Below are 13,885 nucleotides of genomic sequence, written 5' to 3' on the forward strand. Positions count from 1 at the left end.
GAAAAATATTATATCCTTTGTCATTGTAGATGACTACTCTAGCTTAACTTGGGAAATATGTCTTGTATCTAAAAGTGTCTTTTAAAGTCATTTGAAATATCTTGTGAGAGAATTCAAAAAGACAAAGGTATAAACATTTTCAAAAATTAGAGGTGATCATGGTAGGAAATTTGAAATGAACAATTCAAGCACTATTGTGAGGAAAATGATGCTAATCATAATGTTTCTAGTGCTAGAGCATCTCAATGAGGTAGTTGAAAAGAAAGATAGATCTTTATAAGAAATGGCTAGAATTATGTTATGTATCAAAAATCCTTTTGGTCTAAGCCATTAACACCTCATGCTACATGTCGGTTAGGAATTTATAAAGCCTATCTTAGAGAAAAACCTTATGTAACGAATAATGATTGGAGATCCTTTCAAAAGGTATTAGGATAAGAGCATCCATTAGAAATGAGTGACAATTTGCAAACTCCTTGTCTACATTTCGAAACTTGTCTCTTTACATTTCAAATCTAGGATTATCATTTGCATAAAGGGATTGTCTTTACACGGTTGATACCTCATTGTGCCATTTCAAGGTCGTGAGGTTTAACAAAGCCATTGCCTTCATCGGTGACATCCTTTCATTTTTGAAAATCTTTTTAAAAAGGGGGAAATCTTTTATTTTTCCAAATTCACCCCTTCTTGTGGAAATTAGCTCCAAATCGTAAAGATCACCCAACCAAATGAACCAAATAGGTGTTTAGAATCAAAATGAAAAAAAGAGGAATATAGCTAGATTAGTAGCTTAAGGGTATAGTCAAGAAGAAGGAAAATATCATGACCTATTCGCTGGCATCGATCACAAGCACTTCCATAAGCATAAGCATCCTTGAATAAGGTATGCCAATAAAAGCCACTTTGCAAAACCTTGGCCGCTATCTTAGAAGGTCTATGATGTCCACCCACTTCTTTGTCATGACAAAAACTGAGTATGCTATGCATTTCCTCCTATGGTACGCATCTCCTCACCATGCCATCTCCACAAATCTTGTATAGGTATGGTTCCTCCCAAGGATAGTACCTTACATCTGATAAAAACTTCTTCTTTTGATGAAATGACATGTCAGAGGGCAACTCATTACCTATAAGAAAATTAGCAAAATCATCATACCAAGGTTCATCACTATCTTGCACAAAGCATAATTTTTCATTAGGGAATTCATCATGCAAAGATTGTTTAGCCATGCTTTCCACATGCTCCCCATCTAATCTTGACAAGTGATTAGCCACCAAGTTTTCAATGCCTTTTTTATCCTTAATTTCTAGGTCAAATTCTTATAGCAATAAAATCCATCTTAACAACCTAGGTTTAGCATCTTTTTTAGCAAGTAAATACTTTAATGAAGAATGGTCAGTATAGACAATTACTTTAGACAATATCAAATAAGATCTAAATTTTTCAATAGCAAACATTACAGCAAGTAGTTCATTTTCAGTTGTTAAATAATTTTTTTGTGCATCATTCATAATTCTACTTGCGTAATAAATGGTATGAAATTTCTTGTCTATTCTTTGTCCTAAAACTGCACCTAAAGTATCATCACTTGCATCGCACATGATCTCAAAAGGAAAATTCCACATAGGGGCTGAAACTAAAGGAACTTGGATCAATTTCTCTTTCAAACAATTAAATGCATGTATACAATCATCAGTGATTCGAAAAGGTGCCTCTTTTACTAGAAGATTAGTTAAAGGCTTGGCAATTTTAGAGAAGTCCTTAATAAATCTCTTGTAAAAACCTGCATGTCCCAAAAAATCTCTAACTTCTTTTACGGATTTAGGCAGAGGAAGTTTTTCAATTAATTCAATTTTAGCTTGATTCACTTCAATGCCTTTAGATGACACTTTGTGGCCTAAAACAATCCCTTCTCTAACCATAAAGTGACACTTTTCCCAATTAAGAATGAGGTTAGATTCCTCACATCTTTTGAGCACCTAAGACCAATTATGCAAGCATGCATCAAATGAAGATCCAAAAACAGAGAAATCATCCATAAAAATTTCCATAAAATCATCAATGAAGTCTGAAAAGAGAGAGATCGTGCACCTTTGAAATGTTGCAGGAGCATTACACAAACCAAAGGGCATTCTCCTAAATGCAAATGTTCCATATGGGCATGTAAAAGTAGTTTTCTCTTGGTCTTCAGGAGTAATAGGAATTTGGTGACAACCAGAATAACCATCGAGAAAATAATAAAATTCCTGACCCGCAAGTTTTTCAATCATTTGATCAATAAAGGGGAGGGGAAAGTGATCTTTTCTGGTAATATCATTTAATTTCCTATAATCAATACACACCCTCCATCCCGTTACTGTTCTTGCCGGAATTAATTCATTATTTTCATTTTTCACCCCAATAATCCCACCCTTTTTAGGCACAACTTGCACAAGACTTACCCAAGAAGAATCAAAGATAGGAAAGATAATACCTAAATCAAGCCATTTTATCACCTCTTTCTTTACTACCTCTTGCATATTAGGATTTAACCTCCTTTGGGGTTGCACCATAAGATTGAATCCTTCTTCCATTAAGATTTTGTGCATGCAAATTGATCGACTTATTCCATGAATATCAGCAATGCTCCATCCAAATGCCTTTTTGTGCTCCATAAGCACCCTCATCAACTTTTCTTCCTCAAGACCTATCAAAAAAGAAGAAATAATCATAGGTAAGGTAGATGAATCCCCCAGATAAACATATTTTAAATGAGAAGGAAGAGGTTTAAGTTCAAGAATATGAGGCTTCTCAATTGATGGTCTGGCTTTCGAAGAAGAGGAAACATCCAAAGGTAGCAATTCGTCTCTTTTGGATGGATTGAATTTTTGATTTTCTCCCAAATAACCCACAGCCTCCTTGTGTTGTTCATCTAAAATTTGATCCTTCACATCAAAAGAGTTAGCAATGCAATTTTCTATGGGGTCATCTAACCTAAATGCATGAAATTTCCTATCCACCAAATCATCAATGCAATCTATCCTTAAGACTTCATCATTAATTCTAAAGCTAAGTTTTCCTTGTTGGACATCAATTAAAGCTCTCTCAGTGGCGAGAAAAGGTCTTCCTAAAATTAGGGGCATATCATGATCCTCTTCCATGTCTAGAACAATAAAGTCAACAAGAAAAATAAATTTATCTACTTTTACCAAAACATCCTCCACTACTCCCCTTAGGTATTTGATACTTCTATCAGCCAACTGAAGAGAAACAGTGGTAGGTGTTGGTTCTTTTAATCCAAGTTTCCTAAAAACAAAAAAGGGCATCAAATTAATACTTGCACCGAGGTCACATAAAGCCTTATCAAAATTAATTTCACCAATAGTGCAAGGAATAGAAAAGCTCCCTGGATCCTTAAGTTTTGGAGGCAATTTATTTTGTAAAATTGTAGAGCATTCTTCATTAAGTTTCACCATCTCAAATTCCTCTAACTTTCTTTTGTTTGTAATTATGTCTTTCAAAAATTTGGCATAACTTGGCATCTGTGATATAGCATCAAAGAGAAGGATGTTAATATGCAACTTTTTAAACACCTCTAGAAATTTAGCAAATTGTTTATCCAAGTTAGCCTTTAGAAATCTTTTAGGAAAAGGAAGAGGAGATTTATGTAAGATTTTAAATTAAGTGAAGAATAACTCCCCTTTTTCTTCGTTGATAAATCACGATCCTCTTCTTTGGCTTCAAGCTCTTGGTTTTCTTCCTCTTTTGTATGCTCTTCATCTTTTTCTTTACTTTCAAGTTCTTTTCCACTTCGCAAAGTGATGGCTTTTACAAGCTCCCCTTGGATTCTTCTCAGTATTGTTAGGCAAGCCTCCTTGTGGTCTTTCTGAAATCACTTGGGCAAGTTATCCAATTTGAGTCTCCAAGCTTTACATTCTTGCCTCTGTACTATTAATAAACTTTGCCATCATATCTTCCAAATTCGGCTTCTTCTCCTGTGGAATTTGATGTTGTTGTTGTTGAAAGCCGGGGGGCACTCTTTGTTGATTATTACTCCAAAAAAGATTAGGATGGCTCCTCCATCCTACATTGTAAATGTTGGAGTAGGGATTAAAATTTGACATGTTGCCACCATAAGAAATAAAATTAGCTTGTTCAGAAGAACCAGAAGAAAAAGGATTTCCTACTTGACAATCTACACTAGCATGTCCCCGCCCACAAAGCTCACAAGAAAGAAAATGGGAAGAAGAAGAAGAAGCATTCATAGCTAAAACCCCCAAATTACCCAAATTCTTATTTAATTCAACAATTTGAACAAATAAAGCAGTGATAGAATCAACATTATAAATTCCAACTCCCTTTTATTTTCTCTCTCATTATCCCATTGATAATTGTTAGCTGCCATCTCCTCCAAAAGTTCATATGCTTCCTCGGGAGTTTTCCTTATAAGGGTACCACCTGTAGTTGCATCTAACATTGAACGAGAATATTGATTAATGCCACTATAAAAAGTTTGCACTTGCATCCAAACAAGTAGACCATGGTGAGGACATTTCCTAAGCATTTCCTTAAATCTCTCCGACGACTCATATAAGGATTCATTATCAAATTATGAAAAAGTTGTTATGTCATTCCTTAATTTAGCTGTTTTAATAGGTGAAAAATATTTAGATAAAAATTTTTGTGCCAAATCATTCCATGTAGTAATAGAACCTGCTAGAAGAGAATTAAGCCATTCTTTTGCTCTATCTTTCAAGGAAAAGGGAAAGAACTTAAGTCGAATTGCATCCTTACTAACTCCATTATGCCTAAAAGTATTACATATTTCAAGAAAATTAGCAATATGAGAGTTAGGATCATCATTAGGGCTAGAAAATTGAACACTCATCTGAATAATTGCAGGCTTGATCTCGAAGTTGTTTGCTTGCACATTGGGCCTCCTAATGCTTGTAGTGCCATCCAGAATAGGTGTAGCATATGAGCTCAATGTCCTTAGATTAGTTTGGGTTGCTTATTCTTGCTCAATCTTATTCATTTTCTCCTTCTTTTTCTTTTTCAGAGTTTTCTCAATTTCTTGATCAAGAGGTATCAATTCTCCACCACTAGTGCGGGTCATGCACCATTGAAACCTACAAAGAAAAAGAAAAATATTAAAAATTCAAAATAAAATTTTGAAAAGATGAAAAAAAATAAACAATAAAATTAAATTAAAATTGAAAATCCTAAAAGAAAATAAAAAGATGTTCAATCTAAGGCTAACTTATGTAGTTTTGATATGCAATAAACTAGTCCCCGATAACGGCTCCAAAAACTTGATGTGTAATTTATGCACAATTAATTCGGACAAATGTACCCTAGTCAAATATGCATGCACTGATAAAAAAAATGTCGATCCCACGAGGACTAGATCACATTACCAAAACAATTTTAATTAGCCTAAGTTGAATTAATTAATTAATTGGATAAATAAAAAAAATAAATAGAAAACTGAATTCTTTGGGAGAAAGCTTAATTAAGGAATGCACTAGGGTTCAAATTTCATTTAATCTGGGTTATCTAATTATCTATTCAACTCAATTCAAAATCACAAATACCTTTACAGTATTTTATAATTATTTGCATGTGATGGTAGATTTCTCTCAATTAATTAATAAGGTTTCTCAAGACATATTAATCCTTTCTTAATTCAATTTCACTATCAAATTTCTGAGCAGATATCAATGAAATAAATAAGCATTAAGTTCTTCGGAAACCTCTAATCTCGGAAGGGGATTTAACTCACTAAGTTTTCTCGATTCTCACACATGAGATAATCATCTTTCAATCTCATAGTCTAACATGTGATTTATATTGCTTATGAATCTAGTTTATAATAATTCTTTAGTCAATCATGCATAAATCATTAAAAGGTGGCCAATCTTTTAAAGTATTAACCACAACAATATAAATTTCTCACACAAATAATAATTGGGTTTTGAATCAAACTACACGAATAATCACATAATTCCAAAATCAAAATCCATCCAAACCCTAATTAAAATAAATTAACTAGACATTATTAAAATAAAAACAAACACTGAAATTGAAAGGGGAATAGGAACTTCCTGCCCAAATCTAAAACAGATTTGGGTTGCAATCTTTTTGTTTTTGTCCGTGCGCCACTTCAATTCTTCGTTGTGTACGCCGTTTCCACTATGCGTCCCCAGGAGTCTCCAATTTTCCACTTTGCACCACGTTCTTCTTCCCTCAATTCACTGGCCTTCTCCCTTGTGCGCCGTCTCCAGAAGCTCCCAATCTCTCTCCTCTGTGCGCCTCCAGCCCCCCAATTCCATGTTCCAATCCTTTATATATTATAATATATAATATATATATATATATGCGATAGAGCCCTAAGCCCAAGCCTTCAATTCACGCCACTGCAAATTAATATATATATATATATAATAGTTATCTTATTATAATATTATATATATAAATAATATAAAATATAATATAATATATAAAATAATATATATAGTATTTAATATACTATTAAATATAATAACTTTAATTATATTATAATAATAATTATTTAAAATATTCATTTATTTATTTTATATTATAATATTAATTTTGATATTAATTTTAAAATTAACTTTATAATATATATTATTTTTTTGTTACGCCCAAATCTTCAAGTTAATATCATTTGCCGGATTCCTACAAAAAGAGATTAAAATAATATAAAATTCATATATAAATGCATTTATGTAGGAAAATTAACACAAGATTAAGATAAAAACTATATAAAAATATATAAGCAATTAAGCCCTATCAGTGCACAGTATTTCAAGTTTTTCCAATCACCTCGCCTTGTAGCATCTATAGTATGCACATGTTGGGCCCAACATCTTCTGAATTCTATAGGGTCCTTCGCAATTCAAGCTGGGTTTCCCTTCCTCTTCTATTACCTTCCCATGCATCCAAAATTTTTATTTTGATGATAAACTGTTCTACTCGATCAAATAATTCAGTCATAGAATCTGGCTCGAAGAAGGTTAAGGATCTTCTAAGCGAGACGTATGTAGTTCCGTTAAGTAGGGCTGACACCACCAATCCGACTAGGAGATCCCTTATTTCCTACATCGTGGCTCTGAATCGCCTTAGATATTGGTTTAGGGATTCATTAGGCTTTTGCTGCAAGCTCATTAGATATATAGCACTCTTCTTCCAGGAATTCTTTCTTCAACTGTTTGAATGATCGTATATATCCTGCTGGTAATTCAGTGAACCACTGGTGAGCCTATCCTTCTAGGAAGACCAGGAAAGCCCTACACCTAGTGACCTCATTCCATCCATGTAACACGGCCATTGCGAAAAAGTGTTGTAAGTGCTTTTCTAAGTCCTCCTTTCCCGAGTATACCGAAAGTTGCGGTAGTTGGAACCCTGGTTGCATTGGTTGCCGGAGTTCCTCAGATAGAGGAAACCCCTTCGGGGGTGTTTCCTTTGGCACCATCATTACCTGTTTTTGCTCTAGCACCTCTTCTATGAGGCGTTTGATGTCAGACGCCCTAAGTGTTTCCTTTTCTGCTTCATTTTTGCAAAAAGGTGGGACATAAGAAGCTCTTGAGTAGGTTTTTTCTGTTGTCTCTTTATACATGGAAGCTTTCCTTACCCTCCTCTCATGTTTCCTTCTCGAGTCTGTCATTTCGGGGACCTGGTTATTCAGCCCTGGAGTTCCAATTCTTATCCCCTGTCGTGTGGTCCTTGAAGGGTTGTCTTGGGGTCTCCGGTGTTCTCCCCCCGTACCAGTTTGTCCAATGTGGGGAATGTGAATGTCCGGCATTAGTTCAGGTAGCAAAGCAGTAATTTCCTGTAGTTTTCTCATATTCTCCTCATTATTAGTCCTGAGTTCATCATTCTGGTGTTTCAGCTCCTCAAAATCCTTCTGCAATTGTTCATAATATGATAGTAGGACTATGGATAGAGCTATCCCTCAAGTCACTACGACATTTCTATTTGGAATTGAAGATTGCTCAAAAGAGTGTTGTTCCTGACTAATGGAAGCTGCATGTGGGACTTGTTTCCCTCGCCCTATCGCATGTCTCCTCAATCCAGCTAGTATACTTCTCCATGCCCCCCCAGTCCGACGATCTAGTCGCCTTTGAGCATAAGAAAGTTCCCTGAATACACTTCCTTGTCAAGGTGATCTTCTAAAAATCCTAGTCCCGTAGGGTGTAGTTGACCGGGGCTTCTTGTGGCTCTTATCCTAGTACAAGCGCTTTTTCGGGTGGGGTTAGGCGGGTTCACCAAACCAACTGATCTTGTCCCTCACGACATCTTGTGTTGAGATTGACTTTTTGTTTCGTTTCCCACAAATGGCGTCAAATTGTTGTTACCAAAAATACAAAAATTAAAATTTATTATGTAGGGTCCACTCGAGCTTGGTGTCAGGTGAAGTTAGGTTGCCGTAAGAGAAGTTTCCTTCAAGGAATTTGTCGTAAGGATGCCCGCCGCAAGGATTTGGTCATAAGCTTCTTTTCCACAAAGATCTTCCTTCGCCACAAGGTCTTCTCCACAAGCTCTTTTGCCACAAGATCTCGCCACAAGGTTTCGCCACAATCTCTTTTGCTACAAGGTATTCACCACAAGCTCCACCATAACAAGGTCTTTGCCACAAGCTCCATCGTAACAAGGCTTCGCCACATGGTCTTCACCACAAGCTCCTTCATAACAAGGTCTTCGCCACAAGCTCCTTCGTAACAAAGATTTTCCATAAGGTTTGGCCTTCGCCACAAGGTCTCGCCTTAAGGCATTAACTCCACCACAAGGTCTTACCGCAAGGTTTTGCCTTCGCCGCAAGGATTTTCCTTCACCATAAGGTCTCGTCGCAAGGTTTTCTCTTTGCTACTAGATCTCGCCGCAATGTTTTGGCCTTGTTGATACTCAGAAATGAGTTAGAAGGCTCACGGGAATCCTCGCCCGCGACGACCCTCCGATGCCTAAGTCAGTACCGAATACAAATAGCTATTCTCAAAAATAGTGAAAGTACAATCAATGTGTCAAGATTTTTCTGAAATCAAAAGTCCCTTTCAATGTCCTGTAGCTGGGTATTTATAGGACATAATTCTTAAGGATGGCTGGTGATGACACATGGCGATTGCTAAGTGGAGCTTAAGTTTCATTAAGATGAGAAGTTTCCACGAAGCTGCAGCGAGGCTGGCACTCGCGGCCAACCCCTGTCACGAGAAAGCTTGCCGCAGGTTATCGCGGGCTGGCACTCGCGGCCAGCCCTTGCCACGAGGCTGGCACTTGCGGCCAGCCCTACCGAGAGGCTAGCCCTCACCGCCAACTCCTGCCGCAAGGCTGGCCTTCGCGGCTAACTTCCAGTCGCGCGTTCATATTTTTTATTTTAAAAAATTCCTTATTTTTTCTCATACCAATTTTTCATGGCACAACAACTATATACACCTTGTGGTTGTCATAGTCTTAATTTAGTAATTTTTTATGTTGTCACCTCTTGTGTTAAAGCTGTATATTTTTTCAAAGTTCGACAACGCATATATTCATTATTCTCTTATTCACCCAAAAGATGAAAAATACGAATGTTGAAGTCCAGGGGTTAGTAGACGTACGAGACTCGCCTCGAACACACGTGACAATAGTTAAGATGTTTAGGGGTCATTTGCGTCAACGGACGAATGACTCACCCCGAACACACGCGGATGTTGAAGTCTGTTAGATGTCAGGGGGTCAATAAACGCACAAGACTCACCTCGAACAAGTGCAACAACTGTTAAGATGTTTGGGGGTCGCTTGCGTCGATGGACAAAGGACTCGCCCCAAACACACGCGGATGTTGAAGTCCGTTAAGATGTCCGGGGGTCAATAGGCGTACAAGACTCGCCTTAGACACACGTGACAACTGTTAAGATGTTTGGGGGTCGCTTGCATCGACGAACGAAGGACTCACCCCGAGAACACTTGAATGTCGAAGTCCTTTAAGATGTCCGGGGGTTAGTAGATGAACAAGAGTCGCCTTGGACACACAAGAAAATCGTTAAGATGTTTGGGGATCGGTTGCGTCAACAGATGAAGGACTCACCCCTAACACATGCGGATGTTGAAGTCGTTAAGATATCCGGGGGTCAGTAGATGAACAAGACTCACTTCAAACACACACAGCGAAAAAGACCGTTAAGATGTTTAGGGGTCAGTAGATGTACAAAACTCACCTCGGACACACGCGGCAATGTTAAAATGTTTGGTGGTCGCTTGCTTCAACGGACGAAGGACTCATCTCAAACACAAGCGGATATTGAAGATCGTTAAGATGTTTGGGGGTTACTGCGACGATGGACGAAGGACTCACCCCGGACACACGCAAATGTTCAAAAAATTGAAGCGCAAACGTGTGAGAACTATTTAAAAACCAAAGCATGAGAGCGTAAGTGTAACATCTCGCATCGAGCGATGGGAAGGACCGGAACAACTTACCCTGATGGGCCTACGCGAACTTCCCAGGGGGTCACCCATCCTTGAGCTCCCCAGCTCAAGCACGCTTAACCCGAGAGTTCTTTGCCTGTATTCAGACTAAAAGGTATCCAGCTGGTATTATTTTCTTCCTTACACTATCCTTAATATATACTAACTTCTCTAGACTCTTGGGGTATTACACTCTTCCCTCCCCCTTGAGCACATGACATCCTCGTCATGCGACCTTACAACTGGTCTCAGATCTTCTTTCCTTTGGAGGCTGCCATCCTAAAAGCCTGTCAGAAACCGCTCCTTGTACAGGCTCTCGAGCTCTGGCACCACTCTCCGCCTTCATCGGATCGCCTTCACCAAGAGTCAGCTCTGATACCACCTATAACATCCCGCATCGAGCAATAGGAAGGACCGGAATAACTTACCCTGATGGGCCTACGCGAACTTCACAAGAGGTCACCCATCCTTGAGCTTTCCCAGCTTAAGTATGCTTAACCCGAGAGTTCTTTGCTTGCATTCAGGCCAAAAGGTATCTAGCTGGTATTATTTCTTTCCTTACACTATTCTCGATATATACTAACTTTTCTAGGCTCTTGGGGTATTACAGTAAGAACAGTTCAAAAAAAAAACGCAAAAAGCGTGTGAATGGTTTATAAATCAAAAACTCAAAAAGTGTGAAAATAGTCTATCATAAAAAATAAAGGCAAGTCACAACACAGTTTATTCTTCCATCTAAGAAACTCAAATGAAAGAGTGAGGAGCAATTGTTGTGTCATAAGTAAAGCCCCATTAAAAGCCCCAGAGCCCAAAACGATTTTTTTGGCTGAAATGAATAAATTTCCCATATGCAGAGGGGTCTCACACAAACGCGCAAACAAGTTAACTCTGACATTCAAAAATTTTTTTAGAAAGATAATCAATTATCCATAAAAAATTCTAATTCTAAAATAATTTTGGAATATTGAAATAAACATCATCTATAACAATCTTAGTCTCAATCAGACCAGGATTAATCAAGATAAACATCATCTATAAAATATTGATGTCATCTATAACAATTCTAGTCTTAGTCAAACTAGGATTAATCAAGATAAGCTTTATTTACAAGAATCCTAATTCTGTTACACTTTAAATCACTCCATATTTCTTTATAAATAAGCACACACTCATTCCTGAAAATGTACAACATCTCTAATATATACTAGTTTCAATACAGTTTCTTTCATCATACTTAATATCTGACTTAAGTATTTGAGTGTTTGTGCGAGGATCTCCCTGCATGCTCTGATTATTTTCTTATTTTTGCAAATTCAGATTACTTGACGACGACGTTTCCAGTCACTAAAGTCATTGTTGTATCCGGACAACAACAGTTTCTAAACTTATCATACTCTATTTTCATTAAAGATTAATACTCACAAACAATCTTCATCTAGTTTTAAAGATTTAGAAAGTTGAAATAGTTTTTTCATAAAGATTTTTTTTTAAATTCACCCAATTTACCCCCCTCTTAGGTGTTCATTATTGTTTACAATGCCTATCAAAGAGGCCCTTGGAATCGAATCCAAAGAAAAGATATTAAAAAAAAAAAAGAGAAACCTAAAAGTGGGCTTTTGAGGGAAATGGTGATAGTTCTACAACCCAAGGGAAATATCGGTGATAACTAATCATCATGCAACATCGATAAATAGCATAATTATCTTGAATTTTATGGGTTTGTAAATTTTGTATCAATCAAAAATAATAAATAATATTGTTATCCAAATATCATTATCATAAATTTTGTACATCTTTTTAGTTTTATTTTAAAATATTTAGTGTCATAAAAATTATTTTTTGCATGAGTGTCTAATTTTCTACCTCTCTTGAACAACATAAATAACAACAAAAATCTTACTTACACCTATTTTTTAAATATATATATATATATATTTAGATTGGATTAATTACATTTTTTTTAAACTCTTGTTAACAAATTGATCATTGTATATTAATTTTTGTCACCATAGCCATAAGATTTTAATTTTTATTATAATTCAATCTTTTTTTTAATTGTTCATCAAATTTTACTAACAAAAATAAGCATAATATATATTAATATAAATTTAAAAATTATTAGTATTAAAATTAACATAAAACCCTACAATCAAATGCTTTTGAGGTTTATATTTTCATTAATAGAATTTGACAAAAAAAATCAAAAGGGAGACTAAATTATAACAAAAATCAAAATTTAATAATTATAATAAAAAAGAATTAAGATATAATAACTAAGTTATTATGAAGTAAAAAGTTCATAAACTAGCTAATTTTTACCCTATTTAAACTTAATAGATCGAGAGGGGCTAGAAGCCTAGAAATATTGGGTCTATTGCCCATCAATCAAGTTTAAGACATCCAAGAACTTAGTGGTAGGCATTGGGCCTATGGGCCCAACTACCCGATGTTCATGGAACAAAGAAGAAATTATGCTTTATCCCTATAACATTGTGCATGGGACCATGGGACGGGAAATTAAATGGAAAATGGTGGAATATAATTTTATTCGTTTGCGAAGGATAATATTATTTTCCATCTCCTTCTCTCTTAAATTATAAGAAAATATTTTATATTTTATTCTACTTATTTCAATTAGATTGGATTGGTAATTATCTCCCAAACAAAACTTAGGGCCGTCCTAATGATAAGATTCTATAACGTCTTTCTCGTGACATATTTTTAGTACTTAACATGTATGTTATTTGTTATTTATTATTAAAGTTATATCTTAGTGATACGTGATAGTGTTAGTGGATTTGGAATATCATTTTGCTTATTGAAAGAAAATGAAAATAAAAATTACCTCTTACACACTCCAATTATTAAAAAAGACACAAATATCCAAATAATTTATATATTTTTTGAGGCTATACAATATTGATGTTTTACTTTTGTGATTAGTTTTGATGATGAAAAACAACAATAAATTTTACACCCTAAGTCATAAGTCAAGCATATGGTTTCAAACAAAAATTAATTTCAAGTACCTTATTAAAATGAAAAGTAAATGAATTAAAATTTTCTATACATATATATAAATAGAGATTTGCAACAACTTATATTTTAATGAGGATTGCTTCTGATATCATTTTAATAAAAATTAATTGAATTTTAATGATAAAATTATTTTATTAATGTTTATTATCTTGGTGCTTTAAATTATTTTTATATGTTCCATTAAGTATCAAAACAAAAATTAATTTTATCATACAATTGAATGTCAAAAATTTTATTATAGATTTATTGATGACATTTGAAATATTATGTTTCTATTTGATCAAAATTATTGAATGAAAATTAAATCTAATGTCAAAATATCTTATGATAAATCTCTTAATGACATTTGAAATATTATATTTTTATTTGATTAAAAAAATTATTATTAAATAAAAATTAATT

At 35.2% G+C, this 13,885-nt stretch overlaps 1 protein-coding gene and 1 non-coding gene across 2 annotated transcripts; one reads left to right on the plus strand and one right to left on the minus strand.

The window, feature by feature from the left end:
- Positions 1-529: 529 nt before the first annotated feature.
- Positions 530-6,305, minus strand: LOC127794196 (uncharacterized). Its single transcript, XM_052325134.1, has 2 exons — positions 2,512-6,305; positions 530-1,127 (listed from the first exon to the last, which is right to left on the minus strand). Exons 1-2 carry the CDS (start codon positions 3,520-3,522, stop codon positions 1,068-1,070), a joined length of 1,071 nt encoding a protein of 356 aa, XP_052181094.1. The 5' UTR covers positions 3,523-6,305; the 3' UTR covers positions 530-1,067.
- On the plus strand, positions 4,516-4,622 carry LOC127796107 (small nucleolar RNA R71). The gene has a single exon (XR_008021936.1). It is a non-coding gene; the product is annotated as a small nucleolar RNA R71 (small nucleolar RNA).
- Positions 6,306-13,885: the final 7,580 nt, after the last annotated feature.

This window comes from Diospyros lotus, chromosome 2 (assembly GCF_014633365.1).
Source record: "Diospyros lotus cultivar Yz01 chromosome 2, ASM1463336v1, whole genome shotgun sequence".
Classification (NCBI taxonomy): Eukaryota; Viridiplantae; Streptophyta; class Magnoliopsida; order Ericales; family Ebenaceae; genus Diospyros; species Diospyros lotus.

What these genes read in the sequence shown, in the direction of transcription:
- LOC127794196 (XM_052325134.1), bottom strand. Translation starts at nt 3,522, where the DNA reads ATGCCAAGTTATGCCAAATTTTTGAAAGACATAATTACAAACAAAAGA. An exon ending in TAAATCCTAATATGCAAGAG is followed by an intron (nt 1,128 to 2,511) that starts GTAGTAAAGAAA and finishes ATTTTCTTATAG; the next exon opens with GTAATGAGTTGCCCTCTGAC.